The sequence below is a fragment of the Petromyzon marinus genome, unplaced genomic scaffold (assembly GCF_048934315.1).
Source record: "Petromyzon marinus isolate PM22_M1 ecotype Great Lakes invasive population unplaced genomic scaffold, UKy_Petmar_22M1.pri1.0 PM_G_Scaffold_105, whole genome shotgun sequence".
Lineage (NCBI taxonomy): Eukaryota > Metazoa > Chordata > Hyperoartia > Petromyzontiformes > Petromyzontidae > Petromyzon > Petromyzon marinus.
In genome coordinates this window covers 574,725-595,802 of record NW_027422657.1, presented here as the reverse complement: position 1 = coordinate 595,802, position 21,078 = coordinate 574,725, and the positions used below count along the sequence as shown (strand labels likewise).

The window sequence follows — 21,078 nt, the reverse complement described above, 5'->3', positions numbered from 1 at the left end:
CTGCCACTTGTGGTTCTGAGTGTCACACGCTTGGGATCCTTCTTGCCCTCCTCTGCGGTTCTGTGTGTGACCGACGACGTGTGTGGAGAGCTGAAGGGTAGCGGTTAGATCTACGCTGCACCACGATCCTGGCGACCAAAGTTCGATTCCCACTCACATCCAACATCGCTGACGATTATCTGAACCGGTCCCGGCCCTCCCCTAGGTCGACTCCGCCTCAAATGAGTACTTGGTGCAGTGTGTAGTAAACATTGCCACTAGGGAGACAAAGGCGGCCGGGCGTGGTGCTGGCCACCCACCCCCTCGTGTACCGTGCTGGCCTTATAGGAGCTCGCTAACAGCACTTGCCCCTACGGTCTGTTAAGGGTATACGGGGGATCTTTGTCTGTGCGCGGCACGGTGAGTGTGTGCAGCGAGTGCCTCTGCTGGGCGTATCAGAAGGCAACGAAAATAAGGACAACTTGGCAGTCACACAGACACACACGCAGAGACACAGACACACACGCAGAGACACAGGCGCCATTTTGAGAGTCGTGAGGTGCGGATTTGAATTTTTTTTATTTCGGAGCAGAAATTAACGACGATGACGACCCCCCAGGGGTGCGAGATCGCCTCTCGTGAGGGAAAACGTGAGGTAAAAAGTGGCCTCAAATGTCCAGCCCGTGATTCGCAGATAGTTTAAATATGCACTGTTGAATTTATGGACAGTGCTGGGTCTATGGGGCAGTGCTGAGGCTATGGCCATTGACAAAATACAAACGATTTAATTTGTGAATAATAATGTAGCCTGGTTATTAAGTATGGTGAGTGTACTGACAGTCTATAATGTAGACTGTAGTAATGGTTATTAACCTGAGTGAGTGTACTGACAGTCTATAATGTAGACTGTAGTAATGGTTATTAAGTATGGTGAGTGTACTGACAGTCTATAATGTAGACTGTAGTAATGGTTATTAAGTATGGTGAGTGTACTGACAGTCTATAATGTAGACTGTAGCCTGGTTATTAAGTATGGTGAGTGTACTGACAGTCTATAATGTAGACTGTAGTAATGGATATTAAGTATGGTGAGTGTACTGACAGTCTATAATGTAGACTGTAGTAATGGTTATTAAGTATGGTGAGTGTACTGACAATCTATAATGTAGACTGTAGTAATGGTTATTAAGTATGGTGAGTGTACTGACAGTCTATAATGGATACTGTAGTAATGGTTATTAAGCTGAGTGAGTGTACTGACAGTCTATAATGTAGACTGTAGTAATGGTTATTAACCTGAGTGAGTGTACTGACAGTCTATAATGTAGACTGTAGTAATGGTTATTAAGTATGGTGAGTGTACTGACAGTCTATAATGTAGACTGTAGCCTGGTTATTAAGTATGGTTAGTGTACTGACAGTCTATAATGTAGACTGTAGTAATGGTTATTAACCTGAGTGAGTGTACTGACAGTCTATAATGTAGACTGTAGTAATGGTTATTAAGTATGGTGAGTGTACTGACAGTCTATAATGTAGACTGTAGCCTGGTTATTCAGCTGGGTGAGTGTACTGACAGTCTATAATGTAGACTGTAGCCTGGTTATTAAGTATGGTGAGTCTACTGACAGTCTATAGTGTAGACTGTAGTAATGGTTATTAAGTATGGTGAGTGTACTGACAGTCTATAGTGTAGACTGTAGTAATGGTTATTAAGTATGGTGAGTGTACTGGCAGTCCATAATGTAGACTGTAGTAACGGTTATTAAGTATGGTGAGTTTACTGACAGTCTATAATGTAGACTGTAGCCTGCTTATTCAGCTGGGTGAGTGTACTGACAGTCTATAATGTAGACTGTAGCCTGGTTATTAAGTATGGTGAGTGTACTGACAGTCTATAATGTAGACTGTAGTAATGTTATTAAGCTGAATGAGTGTACTGACAGTCTATAATGTAGACTGTAGTAATGGTTATTAAGTATGGTGAGTGTACTGGCAGTCTATAATGTAGGCTGTAGTAATGGTTATTAAGTATGGTGAGTGTACTAACAGTCTATAATGTAGACTGTAGTAATGGTTATTAAGTATGGTGAGTGTACTGACAGTCTATAATGTTGACTGTAGCAATGGTTATTAAGCTGAGTGAGTGTACTGGCAGTCTATAATGTAGACTGTAGCGGTACGTAGCTAACCGTGCTAATTGTGTTTTGGTTGCATTTTGCACAATTATAATCGTACAATATGGCACCAATCTTTAGCACGAATGTTCAGTTTTATCCTGAACATTCAGCTCTGACACTTTCAGTGAATACCTGAAATGATTTCCATTCAGAATGTCAATCTCTTGACGCTTAAGGGGAAAATACCCCGGTGGGTTATGACCACGCGATGCCTCGCATTCACCAAGACAATGCAGTGAATGTGCTGGGGGAAAGTAAGCACATTAAGAGCAAATATCCTAAAAAAAATGTTTTGATAAAACTTGACCATAACGTACTCTTTGGCTTTTTCGGTGAAGTCACATAACGGCCAGCATGTTTTTTTTTCCCTCCAAATGTTTTTGTAATCTGTGCACATGACCTGATGAAACGAATAACCTTTTTTTAAAATAACCCACGTGACAGATCCAACTAATCTCTCTTAAACTATAAACTAGTTTTTCTATTTTATTGTACAAGGTAAGGCCCACTGAGCTATGTAGCTTTTTTTCACAAGCGACCTGGCCATCACGAATGAAAGCTCAACACAAAGTGACTTCATCGTGTGGAAATGTATCGCAGTTAAATATTTTAAATGCGTGACGTTAATTCTAAATCTGGAGGGGGGAAACCGGAGGAACCAGAAATAAATCCATGCAACCACGAGGTAGAGACACGCACACTCCAAATATACTACCAGCAGCTCCACTATCAACAACAACAACCGCAGTTCGCCACTAAGTGGCGGTGACATCACCACGACGCTTGTGCCAGGCGATGTGCACCTTGAGGCCACGTGAATTGTCGAACGCCCGCTGGCAGGAGGTCACGGGGCAGACCCAGATGCGACAGGTCGACTGACTGAGACGACTGGCTGATGCACCACCTGTGCCCCCTACTGTGCCAACTTGCTGTCCTCAACGGATGGCACCTCAGCCAGCCACTCACAGGGGTGACTTCTTCCAATATTTGAGGCACCGCAGCCTCAGCAGGGTCATCCTCACTTTGTGCCACGATGTTTTCCTGGCTGAGGGATTTTCCCTCCCCCAGGACCTCACAGAAATGCTCAGCAAATCTGCGAACCTGTTCCTGGGGGTCGGAGATTGGATCACCGTTTTTTCCCCTAATGATGGTAATGGGTGTGGCGCTGCAGGTTACTTTTTTGATGGAGTTAAATAGAGATTTGTGATCACGGGCCACTGAGGCAGACTCCATCTCCTCAGCAACCCGCGACCACCACCCATCCTTGCAGTGCCTCACGGCTTTCCGAACCTCCGAGCGAAGGCTGCGGTAAGCCTCCTCATTCTCTGACGTGGGATTCTGTAGCCGATGACAGTGGGCCTGTCGCTTTTTCTCAACCATCCTGAACACCTCCTCTGTCAGCCAGGGTCTCTGGGGAGGTCTGGACCGCGTTCCCAAAGCAGCCATTGCAGCTGCATGAGTCACAGTCCTAAACCTCGCCCATTTACCCTCGACATCAGGAGGAGTCGGGGACGATGCCAATCCCAGCCGCAAGCGATGATGAAATTCTCGCTTGCAACTTTCATCAGATAACTGAGACCAGGCCACTTTATGTTGGAATGGGGTCCTGGGTGTACACCCACCACCGGAGTGGAAGAATGGCAGGCGCATCTTACAGATGACTAGTCGATGGTCAGAGGGCAGATCAGCTCCACGGTAGGTCCTGGTGTCAAGGACATGGGCTCGCATTCGCTGGTCCGTCACTATGTAGTCCAGCAGATGTTCTTGCTTGGACCCGGCATGCATCCATGATGTTGTGTGGATGCGCCGATGCCGGAACAGCGTGTTGGTAATTACAAGCCCATGGGCTGCACAAAAATCTAGCAGCCTCCTACCGTTGTTATTGAGCTGATCTGGCCCATGCCCTCCAATCACTCCAGACCAGGTGCCAGTATCATGACCAACTCGGGCATTGAAGTCACCCAACATGATGACTCTATCCCGAGGGGCCACTTTAGCCAGCACCTGTGACAGGAGGTCATAGAAGGCATCTGACTCATCGGCTTTGCCTGCATCCCTCCACGGATGTTCATCTTCGGTGGGGGCATAAGTAACCACGACCACCATTCCTCGCCTCCGGTTGATGGGAAGGCGAGCCCAAAGTAGCCTGGGGCTTACAGCTTCCCACACCTCACCGCCACGCTCCCACGCCCCCTTCATTCTTTTGTTCAAAAGAAGACCCACACCCTGTTGTTTGGCAGTCTGCTGCCCCGAGTAGAGGACTGTCCACCCCTCATGGTGGCAGGAGCCAGAGCCGGTCCACCGGACCTCCTGAATGCCGCATAGATCCAGGCGGTACCGGTCTAGCTCCCGACAGAGGAGTGGCAGCCTCTCCTCTGCAGTGAGCATTCGAACATTCCACGTGGCCACCCGTAGTGGCTTTTCGTTGTTTCTGGAGTAGCCCCGAGGGTAGGTATTCAATCTCTTGGCTCCGCCAATTGGGGTTTGGCCAGGAGACGTCATAGACGCCTGGCCCCCCGGGGCCTCCGGCACAAGCTTATTAGTTACATATTTCAGTTTAATTCGTGGTTTCGTGGTAATTAATTGAAGGTGGAGGGGTTACCAGCCCCTCGCACCCGTTCAGAGCCCCCGTTTAGCCCCTGTGGTGGACACATATGCCATGAGGGGAGGAGCCAATCAAAATTGGATCTCCCCCCACAGCACTGTCCACGACAGAGTTGCCCGTCCGGCACCGCGAGGAGGTAGGGGGTTGTTTTGCCGGACACACACTGACACACACACTGACACACCATGATACACACACTGACTGGAGGAGGTGGAGCGTGGTCAACACATCTACGCCTGAAACATTTTAGAAAGAAGCGGAGAATACGGAACAACCCACCTGTTGTCCATTTCGATTTCCGTGTTGCCTCTAATCTTCAGTCTTGCTGTGTATCCACCGTCTGCTGGAGCTCACCTTCTATAGCGAAGATATCCATCATCTCCAGTTTGTGTGTCTTTAATAAATTGTCTCGGATATTTCTTGCTGCTCTCTATGTCCTTCATACATGCTGCTGCATTGACATTAAGGTTTCCGCATGGTCCATGAATCATATTTGCGGTCACTACTGCAAACAGATTTTGGGTCTTCCTCTGGATTTGGAAACTCGGCAGATATAACATCGATTTGGATTGGATGATTTTTTTCTTTCAGCCAGATTAAAATCTGAGCATGGGGAAGTCATCTACATCATTAGACCACCTTTGGCGGTACCAAAATTAAGAACGGAAATGGTTTAAAACATCTTTCCTATGGTTACTAAGCCAGAATCTATCTTCTCGGTTGAAATTGTCTCTGTGCTTGTATATGTGAATGGCCTCATGAACAAATCTCTCATGGTAGCCGGTTGGTTTGCAAAGAACCTCCGTCTTGGAGAAGTCAATGTCATGTGAGCCCACTGAATTATAACAGTGATCTGCCACGGCAGAGGAGTTCGTTCTACCGTGTTTCAAGTCTGCTTTATGTTCGCGGATGCGGTCCGAGATATGTCGTTTGGTTTCTCCAATGTAGCTACTACCACAGAGGCACTTTAGTTTGTAAACGCCCGGGTACTGTATGTCTGGAACAGCATCTTTTACAGATGGAATCAGATCACGTATTTTATGTACTGTGTTGCATCGGACCTGGATCTTGTGTTTATTCAGGATTTTGGAGATCTTTTTAGTGACCCCTGCAATGTAGGATAAGGTGATGGTTTTGAGTGGATCCACAAGAGGATCCTTCATGACTGGAGTGATGGCTTTGCGGATTGTGTAGTCGGAGTAACCATTAGCCCTGAGAGGCTGAGAGCCTGGTGTACGTGCTAAAGTTGAGGGTAAGAATCCACCCATTTTTTCGCCATATAGCATTGTGATATATAACGACTTATTGTTGGTAGCTTAGCTGATTGGAGAATATATAGAGTTTATTGATAACATTGAGGTAATTTATATTTTAGTTTTTTATTGGTTCACTATATAGTATTCATTATATAGTGTAGTGTATACCCAGTTACTGTGAATAGCTCAGATGTGTAGGCTTTGACTTCAAGATAGCCATTTCTGTGACCAGTAACAAGCTGATCACTCAGCTATTTCAATGCTAAATTCTCCTAGTTATTTCAATGCTAAATTCTCCTGTTTGATTTGTAATAGGTGCCTCTGTGAATGTGTATGCTGACTTTAACATAGCCATTTCTGTGACCAGTCACAAGCTAATCACTCAGCCGTTTCAATGCTAAATTCCAAGCTAATTCCTTTGTCAAGGCGCTTTGTTTCTTCTAACACAGCTTAAAGGTTGCGATCTGAGCTTGGCTTTGTTCGCTCCAGCGCTGTCCTCCAGACAGTCTCGTCCCTTCACCTGATGAAGGCCGCTTGTGTTGTGGCCGAAACGTCGTGAGGATTTTTTGTGTTATTTTATTTTATCAATTTATTATTTTATTCTCATTCTACGTGACTTTACCGAAAGAACCAAAGAAGATATCCTGGATCGTTTTGGTGAACGCTACAACAACAATACTCATTTCTATACAACGTCTGCCTCACGTGATTACTCTGTGTGGTTCATAAGGTGGGGCGTGTGCTGCTTTGATGATGGCAATTCAACCCCCGACCCACCACCCTCCCCAACAACTCGCTCCAACCATTCTGCGGTCATGATTTGGGACTGTGATTCCATTTGCAAGTAAACTCACATTTCAACAATGAGGGTTTGAAAGCATTAAGCATTAGCTCTGTCTGCATGTCTGCTCTGTTGTAAAGATGATCCAATATGAACACAATTGTAGTACAACAGCTCACGTTGCTATTAGGGACCTAACAATGTTGAAAACTGGCCAAAATTGATTAAACGGCCCACTCATGGTCCAGAGCAGAACTCGGTACCACCTAAGGTAGCAAAACTTCAGTCGTACCCATTTATTTGGATGGAAAATGAAAGTAAATTACTTGATAGTCTCACTCATTGCATTTGTTTATCACTGGCCACATAGAGAAATTGAAACTGCTCAATGTAGGCCACCTCACGTGGTACCGACAAAGGAGACATCTCATGGGCTATGAAAAAATAAGAATAGGTTGTATCCTTTCTGGCAATAAAACAGATCTTAAGATTCATTGAAGAAGGTTTCTGTTTGGTGTTTGAACATTTAAACACCCGTTTTATTGCCAAAAAAGGATCAAATCTATTCTTATTTTGTCATACTTTGATACCGGCAAAACGGTCTCATTTTGAAGCGTCTCATGGACTATTGGATGGGGAGAAAAAAACCGGCGCTAAAAGTCAGCGCCGACCTCTCCTGTCGTGCCCAGTGACGTCATCACGGGCGAAGTTCACCGCGCGAAGTCAAACGCCGCCTCGTGAGCGCCGCTCGAAACGCAAAATCATCGCTCGGTGAACATTTCCGAGGACAAACAAATGCATGCCGGGAACCGTGTGAGTTTGTGTTTCTTGTTTCCTCTGCGCAATGTGGGGGAGGGCTTCATCCAGCAGTGGATTGACAAAAGCGCTATATGCATACTGCACAGGCTACGCTAACGTCACATTTAGGCCCATGGACCGAACAAACGCGGCTCTCTTTCTCCATCCGTCTCCACTCTCTCTCTCTTCCTCTCTCCACTGCTGGCCTGTAGGTTTGGGCCGAGCGAGTTCCTGCCGGGGATTTGGCTCTTCAGGAGCTGATTCCCCCCGTGGCTTTGTCGGCACGAGGCGACTGCGCGGAGTGTCAAGGGCTCCACCGGGCCCCAAGGCGCCGCCCCGGCACCACCGTAGTAGCCAAACCATCGGCGCTCGGCATGGCCTGTATGAAGGTCCTGCTGGACCGCATGTTGCGCACGGGGTACAACATCGTCCAGGAGAACGGACAGAGGAAGATCGGACCACCGCCCGACTGGCAGGGGCCCCCTCCCGCCCGTGGCTACGAGGTGTTTCTGGGGAGGATCCCGCGCAACCTCTACGAGGATGAGCTGGTGCCCGTGCTGGAGACGGTGGGGAAGCTCTACCAGCTCCGCCTCATGATGGAGATTAGCGGAGAGAACCGCGGCTATGCGTTCGCTACCTACGCGACGCTCGCCGAAGCCACGGATGCCGTCAAGAAACTCAACAAATTAGAGATCCGTCCCGGACACCGCATTGGAGTCCACTTTAGCGTGGACAATCGCCGCCTCTTCATTGGGGGGCTGCCAGAGGACAAGAAGCGAGCGGAGGTGATGATGGCGATGAGCGGTGCCACGGAGGGCGTGGTGGACGTCAAGATGAGCGTCTGTCGCTGGGACAAAACTCTCAACCGAGGCTACGCGTTCATCGAGTACGGGAGCCATCGCGCGGCCGCCATGGCCAGGAAGAAACTCCTTCGAATCACCTTGCAGCTATGGGGCCGGACCATCAAGGTGGACTGGGCCATCTCGGAGCGGGTGGCTGCGGCCGCGGCGGTGGAGATGGAGGCGGCCGTGCCAGACCTGCTGCAGCCGGAGTGCACGGGCACCGGCAAAGCCGCACAAAGCCAATTTGGGGGCTGGGGGGCACGCATGCAGCTGTGGTGGGTACCTCTCCACCTGCGGCCCATGCCCATTGCTCTCAAGGCGCTGCCGGAGGCGGCCATGCTGTCGTGGGAGGTGCGGCTGCGGATGCTGTGCCAGACCGCCGGCGTCAGCTACCCAATCTTCGAGCTGCACGCTTACTCGGAGCCCGGGATACCCGTGGGCCTCCTCTATAAGATGTCGATTCCTGGGGTGGGAGGAGGCGCCGGCATCTTCCCCGAATTTCTGAGCTCCAGCGAGGAGGGAGCACGGGAAGTGGCGTGTCAGCTCGCCTACAACATCCTCAGCAATGCGAATCCCCCGCCTCCGGCCACGCCCTCTCGTGGAACCTTGGAGCAGGTTACACGAGAGGGCGTGGCCAGAGGCGTGGCTAGGCCCCGCCTCCGGCCACGCTCTCTCGTGGAACCTTGGAGCAGGTTACACGAGAGGGCGTGGCCAGAGGCGTGGCTAGGCCCCGCCTCCGGCCACGCCCTCTCGTGGAACCTTTCGAGCAGGTTACCGGAGTAACTCGGCTAGCCCCACCTGTTGCCTTTGCCCCAGATGCGCCTCCTTCCCTGATTGGTTGTTACCTCTGTGGCCGTACCTGTTAAGCCCTTGCCAGGCCAGCAGGTGTCACCCTGTCATGTCAGCAGGTGTCACCCTGTCATGTCAGCAGGTGTCACCCTGTGATGTCAGCAGGTGTCACCCTGTGATGTCAGCAGGTGTCACCCTGTCATGTCAGCAGGTGTCACCCTGTGATGTCAGCAGGTGTCACCCTGTGATGTCAGCAGGTGTCACCCTGTGATGTCAGCAGGTGTCACCCTGTCATGTCAGCAGGTGTCACCCTGTGATGTCAGCAGGTGTCACCCTGTCATTACACTTTAATGAAAACTGACAACAGAATCCTTGAAGAAAAAACTAATTCAGGTGTTTGACATGTCGACGCCATTTCGTTTTGAAAATGTAGCAGAGAAAAATACATATTGTTCACATCGCATTCTGTTTTGTCAATGATCTCTGTAACGTGTGACTGCTCTGCAAGCCATGCATTAACCCCTTTCTGTCTCAATTTAATTCCCAGCATGCAATTCTCCAAGCCTCAGATTTTATAAAATCTTTCGCGCAACTTTAATCCTAGTAAATATATTTTTTTCTTTTAAAACACAAGCATTATATTTAGTCTATTGCATGGCTAAAGTATTCTAAGTAAAAATATAAATTGTATTAAACCAATGTTAGATCATCGCTATGATAAATATATTTCTACCCTACAATATACAAATCTACATTGTGCTAATGTTTCAATTCTACTTTTATTAACTTACAAATATATATAGTCTAGGACACATTTTCAAAGGAATATTTTCATGTACCCAGACAATATTTGCACGTGCCCACATAAAAAACTTGCAGCCTGCATACGTAGCTACGACAACAGAATCCTTGAAAAAACTAATTCAGGTGTTTGACATGTCAACGCCATTTCGTTTTGAAAATGTAGGGGAGAAAAATATATATTGTTCACATCGCATTCTGATGTCAAAACATTTGATTCTTTATAAAATTGAAAAATCCTTGAACAACTTTGCTGCACATGGAGATGTCCGTGCACCGCCTCGTTTCCACAGCCTCTATCTCGGTGCCATTTGTATTTCATGCACATACCGCTGTTAAGAGTTTGATGTTTGATTGATTTTCAATTTTGGTGTTTTTTTGCTGTAATGTTTTTTTGTTACTTTTTTAGTGGAAATAAAGTCCTGAAAAGTCTCTTCCTCTCTCTCTCCACTCTCTCGGCCGAGTCTCTGCCACTTTTGGTTCTGAGTGTCGCATGCTTGGGATCCTTCTTTCCCTCCTCTGTGGATTTAATTTGATTTGCTGATTTACACGTCAACATATTTCAGACTTTTTCCTAATCATTACCAACGTTTCCATGGCCATGCACTTTAGAGTAACTTATTACCTTTTACCACAGCATCATAATATAATTTTCCCGGATCATCGCCTTCATAGCTTTGATCAATCATCAATGGTTTACTCGTTCGTTTTTGTATTTACTTATGCCACCGTCTTTCCCCGTGGGACCATGTGGTGTGAAGTTGTGTCGCACATAAACAAAATCTGTTCACATCACGATTTTCCATACTCGACTGTCAGTTGCCATCCCCGGGGCGATGTGCACATTTGTCGACTCGGCGAATCGATTTGATTTCGGGGCCCCGTTGGGTCGCCCCTTTTGTGTTTTTGCGTGAGCCGGATTTCAACGCAATTCCTGATCCGTTGTGGTGCCACGGTCTCGGAGCAACTCTGTCATCGCCTCGACTCCCCCGTGGCCCCCCACACCGAGCACGCACCTGCAGCGCGCACACGTAGCGTCCTGGCGGGGGATTGCCCGTCACGACGGGTTTTCATCCGAAGGGTCTCTGGGATGAAAGTCCCGCGGTTTCCCGGTGCCAGGAGAATGGCCGACCCTCGCGGAGCGAGTCACATTGCGGCGCCCCTGAGTTGGCTTCAAATTGTTTGGGCGCGCGAAGGTTCGCCGGGTCGGCGGCGACGAGTCGCGCGCGACGCTCCCCGCCTTCTCGAGCCGCTCGCGGCATCCGTGCGACGCCGGTGAGCGCCGCTATGAGGCGGTGATAGGCAAAGTTCCCTTTTGTCTTCGTCCCTCTCACGGCCGCGAGGTACGTGATGGGGCCTGCGAGCATTTGCGGACTTGGGTAGCGGTAGGCCTAGGCTCCGCTCGTAGAATATTCCCTCCGGGCGGTGCGGGGTTTGCGCCACGAATAAAAGTTAGCAGAGAGCATCGGTGTGGTGCGTGTGTGATTCCTGTGCGGAGTGGCTCCGTGGGCGGATGCGCGGCGAGAGCGAGGGCGGAGCCGCGGCCGGAGCTCGCGCGTTGAGATCATCGCCCGTCGGCGGGGCCGCGAGTGGGCCGCCGCGTGCTGCGTCAGCGTCAGCCGTAGTGGGCGCGCGGCGTGCACGGACGCGCGTTGAGATAATCGCCCGCAGGTGCGAGACCGTTCGGGCCCCATGTTAAGGACGGCTGCGGTGCGCGCGGGGGTGCGTGGGTTTACTCCGTGCGGCCGTGAGCCAGCAGCACGAGTCTGTCCCTCGGAGAGGGCGCTAGCGCGGGGGGCCCGATCGCTCGGTCGGCGGGGGCCCGGCGGGAGCCGACCGACGCAGTGGAGGAGGCGGCGGAAGGGGCGGACATCGCGCCCCACCTGCCCAGCGAGGGCGGTGGGGTGGACGTCGGCCCCCACACCGCCATGGCCCTGTACACGTTAAAGTGTTGAGCACAAACTCAAGGAGCAGGGAAAATGGTAATGTTGCTTGGATTTAATTTTAATATCATTGCAACTGTATAGTTTTGATATGTTTTATTGAAAAACATTCACGTGCATTGGCATGTCCCTATGTCTCAAACATTAATAATGTATCATCTGCAAATGTCCTTTAGCAATGTAAATGTTTGTTCAACATTGGTATGCAGCTTGAAGAATGATGGAGTCTTATAACTGAAGACACTTTGGATTTTCAATCAAAATTTACAAATAATCCACTCTACCATAAACATGCTACATTCCAGCTAAAGTATAGTAGTATATTACTGTAAAGTAGTATGGTGTATAGCACAGATATTTTGTACAAACCCAGCGAGATGGGAGTGCTGCTTTGATGCATTACGCTAACCCCTAAGGGTACAATTTTATTTTTACAGTTTCAATCGGACCAAGTACCTGGGGAGGTTTATCCCAAGTCAACGTGGCTTAAAATCTGCCATGCTGAAATAAAATATCTGGACGTTATTGCTTCTGATGTGAGTGCAGGACTCGCTATCCATGCCAAGGTGCGGAGGCTCATTTGGGCGACCAAAGGAATTCCGAATGCATGTTACAATGACGTTCATTTCAGATGACTGGATTCATTTGGTAGAGTGCTCCAACTTGGGCAGAGATATCTGGCTGGAAAGTGATGTGGTTAAAACGTTTGTCTCGCAGTTTTAAAGGTTGCAATTTCAAAATACAGTTTGGGCATCAGAGCTCAATAAATTGAGTACTACTCTGTGTGAGGTTAACAGGAGTCATCCAATGGAGAGACTGGGCTACGCCATATAAATGTGGAATTTATATCAGTTGACAGGTCAAACGTACTCTTTGTCCTTTTTGGTCACTTTATTATTATTATAGGCTAGTGGTGTTTGTGTGTTTTAATCACACAGATGGGGGGGGAGGGGGGGCATTGCACCTCGCTACACCCATCCACTGCTGACGGTAGAGGTTGTGTCTGTGTGTGTACACACACACATTGTACACACACACAGTGTAAACACACAGTGTACACACACAGATTGTACATTCACAGAGTGTACACACACACAGTGTACACACAAAGTGTATACACACACAGTGTACACACACACACTGTACACACACAGTGTACACACACACAGTGTACACAGACACAGTGTACACACACAGTGTACACACACACACACTGTACACAGACAGTGTACACACACACACAGTGTAAACACACATAGAGTGTACACACACAGTGTACACACACACAGTGTAAACACAGTGTACACACACACAGTGTACACAGACACAGTGTACACACACACAGTGTACACACACACACTGTACACACACAGTGTACACACACACAGTGTACACAGACACAGTGTACACACACACACAGTGTACACACACACACACTGTACACAGACAGTGTACACACACACACAGTGTAAACACACATAGAGTGTACACACACAGTGTACACACACAGTGTAAACACACACAGTGTACACACACACAGTGTACACACACAGTGTAAACACACAGTATAAACACACACAGAGTGTACACACACACACAGTGTAAACACAGAGTGTACACACACAGTGTAAACACAGTGTAAACACACAGTGTACACACACAGAGTGTACACACACATTGTGTACACACACACATGTACACACACACACATTGTGTACACACACAGTGTACACACACAGTGTACACACTGTGCACACACAGTGTACACACACACAGTGTACACACACACAGTGTACACACACAGAGTATACACACAGTGTACACACACAATGTACACACACACAGTGTACACACACACAGACACAGTGTACACACACACAGTGTACGTGTACACACAGTGTACACACACACACAGTGTACACACACTGTGTACATACACACAGTGTACACACACACACAGTGTACACACACAGTGTACACACACAGTGTACACACACACAGTGTACACACACTGTGTACACACACACTGTGTACACACACACAGTGTACACACACACACAGTATATACACACAGTGTACACACAATAATGTCCACGTTGTTGTAGCTGAGCCCACGCACCCAAGGGAGGGAGCAATGAAAATGAATCTAAATCAACTTAAACTCCAATCCCGCTCTGTGACGTCACCACTCAGCATTACTTCATCGGCGTGAAACGCCAGGGGGAGGTGTACCTCGCTAGTGACGTCATGTCAACAAGGTATTACACCGCGCTCTTGAGCGTGACGTCAGCTCCGCTTGTGTCACTGCCGATTGCGTTCCAGTGCCAATCCTTATTTGGGCAAAGCTACGCCCAGTGACGGCAACTCATTAACATAATTTATTCGTTAAAGCCGACGAGATCATTGTCCACGACACATGGGACAAGTAATATTAACATAATTTATTCACTATTTAGTTACGGACCCGCTCATTGTGGGAGGAGCGTGTATCGTTCCCCGGATCTGACGTCACGTCACCTGCTGCCGCGTGACGTCACGAGGTAACACTGCACTGAAATCCGAGGTGAGAACTTCTCATTGCGATTGTGGTGTGGCGGTTGTGGTGGTTGTTGTTGTTTACCAAGGTAGAGCCTCTCTCGTAGGGATGTCAGTTGAGTAGCAGCGAGCATGGGAATCGATGTCCAGGTTGGAACTTTACAACGCGGGGCCTAGCCACGCGGGGCCTTGCCTCCTGCCCTCGCCTGATTGCGTTTACTTTAATTATCTCGCTTAAGTTTAATTTGTCTTCACCCGGCTCGCCACTTTGTAACTTTGTTTTATTGTAAATATTCAAGCAGTTTTTATTTTTTCCACCAGGCCAAGCCCGCTTGAGCTGCTATACCGCTCTTGTTATCAGAAGCGACCTGCCCACAACAACAATAACAACAACAAGGTGGGACTTGATAATTGTTTTTTTACACCGAAACAACTTTCTTTTTGGCGTCTTCTGGTCCAACACCAACATGAGACGAGGCTCTAAAGAAAGTTGTCTCGGGTGTGGACCAATCAATTTCAAGGACAGTGCCACATACATTATCAGAGTTGTTGTTTTTTGTTTGCATTCTGACCGCAGGTATTGTGGTCAATGTAAACATGACTCCTTGTAAAAAAGGTGTCAGTTTTGTTGTCAGATAAAAGGGTAAAAAACCAATTATCATTTTGTTACTGGCAAATGAGGTTTCCAATGGTGTAAGGTGGGGCTTGTCAACAGCGTGGTGGTCACTCTAGACGCCTTGGCGGTGTTCACTCTAGACACGTGGCGGTGTTCACTCTAGACGCGTGGCGGTGTTCACTCTAGACACGTGGCGGTGTTCACTCTAGACACGTGGCGGTGTTCACTTTAGACGCTTGGTGGTGTTCACTCTAGACGCGTGGAGGTGTTCATTCTCTACATGTAGAGGGGAGACCGTGGGATCGGAAAGGAAATCCGCACGACCACGGGGAGAGAGAGAGAAACGCAGCCTCGGCTGTGTTGATTGATCCTCAATTAACTACTTGGTGGAGTGAGGAAGCATTAATACTGAGCAGGTGAAGGTGGCCAGGCGTGGGTCTGGACACACCACCACCTGTGAACCATGCCAGTGTGTGACAGTGGTGGAGCCAGTGGGGGTGGAGTGGCACGTGCCCCCCAACGATCCGATAGAAATCCCTAATTTTGATAGGATCATTGGGGTTTATTAGTAACGAACTTCACTACCCAGCTTCGCCCGGAACTTGGATTCTTGTCTTTGGTTAACTTCGCATTCCCTTCTATTTAACTGAAAAACCCTGGAAAGAATTGATGCTTGCAAGAAAGAAAAAAGCCAAAACAAATCAATTTTAGATTTAAAGCTTCCGTGACTGCTAGGATCCATACTCTTTGGTTCTATTGGGTAAAGTCACGTAGGTGAAAATAAAATAACAAAAAATCACGACGTTTCGGCCACAACACAAGCGGCCTTCATCAGGTGAAGGGACGAGACTGTCTGGAGGACAGCGCTGGAGTGGGAGAAGCCACGCTTAGATCACGACCTTTAAGCTGTGTGAGAAGAAAAACACAAAGCGCCTTGACAAAGGAATTAGCATATAATTTAGCATTGAAATGGCTCATTGAAATAGCTAAGTTAAAGTATACACATCCGCAGAGGTACCCCTTGACAAAGGAATTAGCATAGAATTTAGCATTGAAATAGCTGAGTGATTAGCTTGTAACTGGTCACAGAAATAGCTATGTTAAAGTCAGAGCATATACATTCACCGAGGCACCAAGTACTCATCAAACAGGAGAATTTAGCGAAACACAACCACGCTCAGACAGCGGACCTTTAAACTGTGTGCGAGCAAACAAGGTGTTCTGACAAAGAAATTTGCATAAAAATTAGCATTTGATTGGCGGATTTTAGGAAAGAGGTGGTGTACGTGCCGTTTGGTGCGGGGGGGAAGGGGGGGGAGGGGGAGTTTACCTATTGATGGTGTGAAAAGGGAATTTATAAGAGCTGCGAAAGTTTGGGGTACCACTACTTAAAAAATATACTGTATCATTGAAATTAGTTTAATGTTTTGTTCGGTTTAGAACATCTTTCCAATGGTTGCTTAATTTGAAACCATCCTCTCGGTTGAAATTGTGTCTGTGTTTGTAGATCTGAATTGCTTCATGAACAAATCTCTGATAACAGCCCGTGGGTTTGCAAAGAACCTTGGTATCGGAGAAAATTATATCGTGATCCCCCACAGCGTTGTATCAGTGATCAGCCACGGCAGAAGAATTCGTTTTGCCGTGTTTCAAATCTGATTTGTGCTCGCGAATTCGGTCAGAGACATGTCGCTTTGTCTCATCGATATAGCAATCACCACAGGTACAACTCAATTTGTAAACCCCGGGGTACTGTAAATCAGGAATGACATCCTTCACGGATGGGATCAGATCACGAATTTTGTGCACTGTATTGAACCGGACCTGGATCTTGTGTTTGTTTAGAATTTTGGAAATCTTTTTAGTAACGCCTGCTATATATGGAAGTGTGATGGTTTTGACCGGAGTATCAAGTGGTTGTTTCTGTATGGAGGGAGAGACAGCTTGGTGGATGGTACGGTCAGAGTAACCATTCCTTTTGAGGGCCAGGTGTACATGTTTTAATTCACTGGTCAGGTGGTGTTGGTCCGAAATGTAATGAGCCCTATGGTATAAAGTTTTGATGAGAGATTTATTTTGGGCTGGGTGGTGGTGGGAATCAGGTTTCAAGTAGGAATCTGTGTGGGTGGGTTTCCTGTAGACAAAATGCCCCAATGAGCCATCAGGTCTCCTCTCAAACAGAACATCTAAGAATGGTAGCTTGCCATCTTTCTCCACTTCCATGGTGAATTTGATGGCGGGATGTCTGGAATTAATGTGGTGTAGGAAAAGGTTCAGAACTTGGAGGCCATGTGGCCAAATGACGAAAGTGTCATCCACATATCTCTTCCACAGGGAAGGTCTGAGGGTGGAAGTCTGGATGGCGTCTGATTCAAATTTGTCCATGAAAATATTGGCTATCACTGGTGATAAGGGGGATCCCATGGGGGTACCCTCATTTTTTTTGTAGGAGCGATTCCAAGTAAAGTAGGTATTGTTGAGGCAGTGCCTAACCAGTGCAGGTGTGTCGGGGTCTAGTCCATGTTGGACCAAATTTTCAATTATTTCAATGGTATCAGGTACTGGGACCTTGGTGAACAAAGAGACCACATCGAAGCTGACAAGGATATCGTCAGGGGACAGTACAACGTCTTTGACCTACGTGACTTTACCCAATAGAACCAAAGAGTATGGATCCTTGCAGTCACGAAAGCTTTAAATCTAGAAGTGTACACACACACACTGTACACGCACACAGAATCAGAATCAGAAAGGGTTTTATTCGCCATGTAAGTTCACACCGACACGGAATTTACTTTGGCAGGATGGTGCATACATTCAACATATAGGAATCTAAAATCTTAAATAAGTTTTAAACAAGTCTTACTATAATAAGGGTTAAAAGTCTAACACTAAGGGGCTGAAGTATATAAAATTAAATAAATATCGAATATAAAATAGCTTTAAGATATAATTTAAAAATACAAATAGGGAAACATAGTTAATATCAGCAACGTGTCGTTATGTAGATCAAATGTTAAAAACAGTGTTAGCCCTTGGCCTTGTTTAACAGGCCAGCAGCAGATGGGAAGAAACTGTTTTTATGGCGTGAGGTTTTGGTCCTGATGGACCGAAGCCTTCTGCCGGAGGGGAGTAGTAGCAGTACACAGTAGCAGTGTACACACACACACAGTGTACACACACACACAGTGTACACACATAGTGTACACACACACAGTGTATACACAGTGTACACACAGTGTACACACACACGGTGTACACACACACAGTGTACACACACACAGTACACACACACACTATACACAGACACACAGTGTATGCACACACAGTGTACACACACACACAGTGTACACACACACAGAGTATACACAATAATGTCCACGTTGTTGTTGCTGAGCTCACGCACCAAAGGGAGGGAGCAATGGAAAATTAATCTAAATCAACTTAAACTCCAATCCCGCTCTGTGACGTCACCACCCTGCATTACTTCATCGGCGTGAAATGCCAGGGGGAGGTTTACCTAGCTAGTGACGTCATGTCACCAAGGCATTCCCCCGTCCACCACGCTCTTGAGCGTGACGTCACCTCCGCTTGGGTCACTGCCGTTATCGGTCCAGTCGCAATCCTTATTTGGGCAAAGCTACGCCCAGTGACTGGCGGCTCATTAACATAATGTAATCTTAGAAGCCGTCGCGAATTTATTGCGACGGGTTCAGCACCTACAATATATCGAATGGCACATTAACATAATTTAATCATACTCTAATTTATTTACGGAGCAGCTCATTGTGGGAGGAGCGTGTCTCGTTGCCCATAAGTGATGTCATGTCACCTGCTGCCGCGTGACGTCACGAGGCAACAGGAAGATATCGCTTCCTGCACTGAAATCCGAGGTGAGAAATTCTCATTGCGATTGTGGTTGTTGTCGTGGTGGTTGTTGTTGTTGTTTACCAAGGTAGAGCCTCTCTCTCTCGTAGGGATGTCAGTTGAGTAGCAGCGAGCATGGGAATCGATGTCCAGGTTGGAACTTTACAACGCGGGGCCTAGCCACGCGGGGCCTTGCCTCCTGCCCTCGCCTCATTGCGTTCACTTTAATTATCTCGCCTAAGTTTAATTTGTCTTCACCCGGCTCGCCACTTTGTAACTTTGTTTTATTGTCAATATTCACGCAGTTTTTATTTTATTTTGTTAGCAGGCCAAGCCCCCTTGAGCTGCTATACCGCTCTTGTTATCAGAAGCGACCTGCCCACAACAACACAAGGTGAGGCTTTGTCAACGTGTGTGAATGTTTTGACTTAAAACTTTGGTGACTGCAGGAATTAATATTCTTGGTTCTTTCGGTAAAGTCACGTAGATAGAAAATAAAATTAAAATAACAGATAATCATTTTTCTTTTTTTACAATGAAGCAAAAAACCCCACAACGTTTCTATGGCAACATTAATGTTGAAGATGCGAGGGCTTACAGGAATATTTATGACATTTGCCCTCTCATTGCGTGCCATGACAGTGCTGTTTGCACAGTCACACATAGTCACTGTAAGATGATTTTCTTGGTCGTGTTGTTGTTTTGTTGCTTGTTGTGGTTGCACCCGATTCAAGAGCCGAATGGCTCACGGGACTATAACCAAAATAAATCAAACTGAAAATCAAAAAACTGAAACCGCGTGATGAATTTGGGAAAGTTTTTCACTGCATCTCCAAATATATATAAAAGGCAAAGTTGTGATTGTGTGTGTCCGTTCAAAATGTTTAGCGTACTTCCCGACATGCAACAAACTGTAAATTTGCCATGTGGGTACTTTCCAGACTGTACACCGTGCAAACATTATACAAATACACTTTTGTGTTTTTAGGGGGGGAGGGGAGCTCAATAATGTATAGATTTTTTGGATGGCAAGTGAGCTGTGACGTCAAATCTGTCACGTGACCCTCGCATGTGGAAGAGTAACGCGTTGTAGTGTAGTGGTTAGCGTTGTCTGTGTGTGTGTGTATGTGTGTCTGTGTGTGTGTATCTGTGTGTGTGTGTCTGTGTGTGTGTCTGTGTGTGTGTCTGTGTGTGTCTGTGTGTGTGTATCTGTGTCTATGTGTCTGTGTGTGTGTGTGTCTGTGTGTGTATGTGTCTGTGTGTATGTGAAAGCGTAACGCATTGCAGTGTAGCGGTTAGCGCTACGCCGCACTACGAACCCGGTGACCCGAGTTCGATTGCCGCTCACGGCCACCACCGGCGACGATTATTTGAACCGCTTCTGGGCCTCCCCTAGGTCGACTCAGCCTCAAACGAGTAACTGCTGTGGTGTGAACATCGCCACTGGGGAGACAAAGGCGGCCGGACGTGGTGGATCCAAGTCCCGGGCGAAGCCGGATAGTACAGCTAGTCATGAATACATGAATGAATATAGACGTGTAAGCCACGTGTGACTGTATATATTAATTCCTCCATGGCTCGATACTGACGTGTAGATGGTGTGGATATTCTTATTTTCTGTCTGCAGCTGACGCTGGTCTGATGGAGCAAAGGCAGTCAGCACAGCAAGCCGGGACGACAAGTCAACAATGCGACCAGCGTGCATACAGCACGGATCGGACTGGAAATTTGACACAGCACCAGAGAACTCGCAAAGAAGAGAAACCCTTCAAGTGCAGTGTGTGTGACAAGGCATTTGCATGGCCATCAGTTCTTGAGACCCACCAGAGAACACACACAGGAGAGAAACCCTTCAAGTGCACTGTGTGTGGGAAGGCATTTTCACAGTCATCTGCTCTTAAAATACACCAGAGAACACACACGGGAGAGAAACCTTTCAAGTGCAGTGTTTGTGGGAAGACATTTTCAGATTCATCTACTCTTAAAACACACCAGAGAACACACACGGGAGAGAAACCCTTCAAGTGCAGTGTGTGTGGGAAGGCATTTTCAGATTCATCTCATCTTCAAAGACACCAGAGAACAC

The 21,078-nt window shown here is 47.3% G+C and overlaps 1 protein-coding gene and 1 long non-coding RNA gene across 3 annotated transcripts; both read left to right on the top strand.

The window, feature by feature from the left end:
- The first annotated feature begins 499 nt into the window (after positions 1–499).
- LOC142908870 (dead end protein homolog 1-like) lies at positions 500–17,590 on the top strand. Its single transcript, XM_076059511.1, has 3 exons — positions 500–634; positions 7,812–9,133; positions 17,575–17,590. The coding sequence occupies exons 1-3, from the start codon at positions 584–586 to the stop codon at positions 17,588–17,590; spliced, it is 1,389 nt and encodes a 462-aa protein (XP_075915626.1). The 5' UTR covers positions 500–583.
- A 1,383-nt stretch (positions 17,591–18,973) lies between these two features.
- Positions 18,974–20,845, top strand: LOC142908866 (uncharacterized). 2 transcript variants are annotated; one of them, XR_012932015.1, is made up of 3 exons: positions 18,974–19,018; positions 19,318–19,386; positions 20,645–20,845. It is a non-coding gene; the product is annotated as an uncharacterized LOC142908866 (long non-coding RNA). The 2 variants fall into 2 exon arrangements; XR_012932014.1 differs by lacking the exon at positions 20,645–20,845 and adding an exon at positions 20,389–20,599.
- Positions 20,846–21,078: the final 233 nt, after the last annotated feature.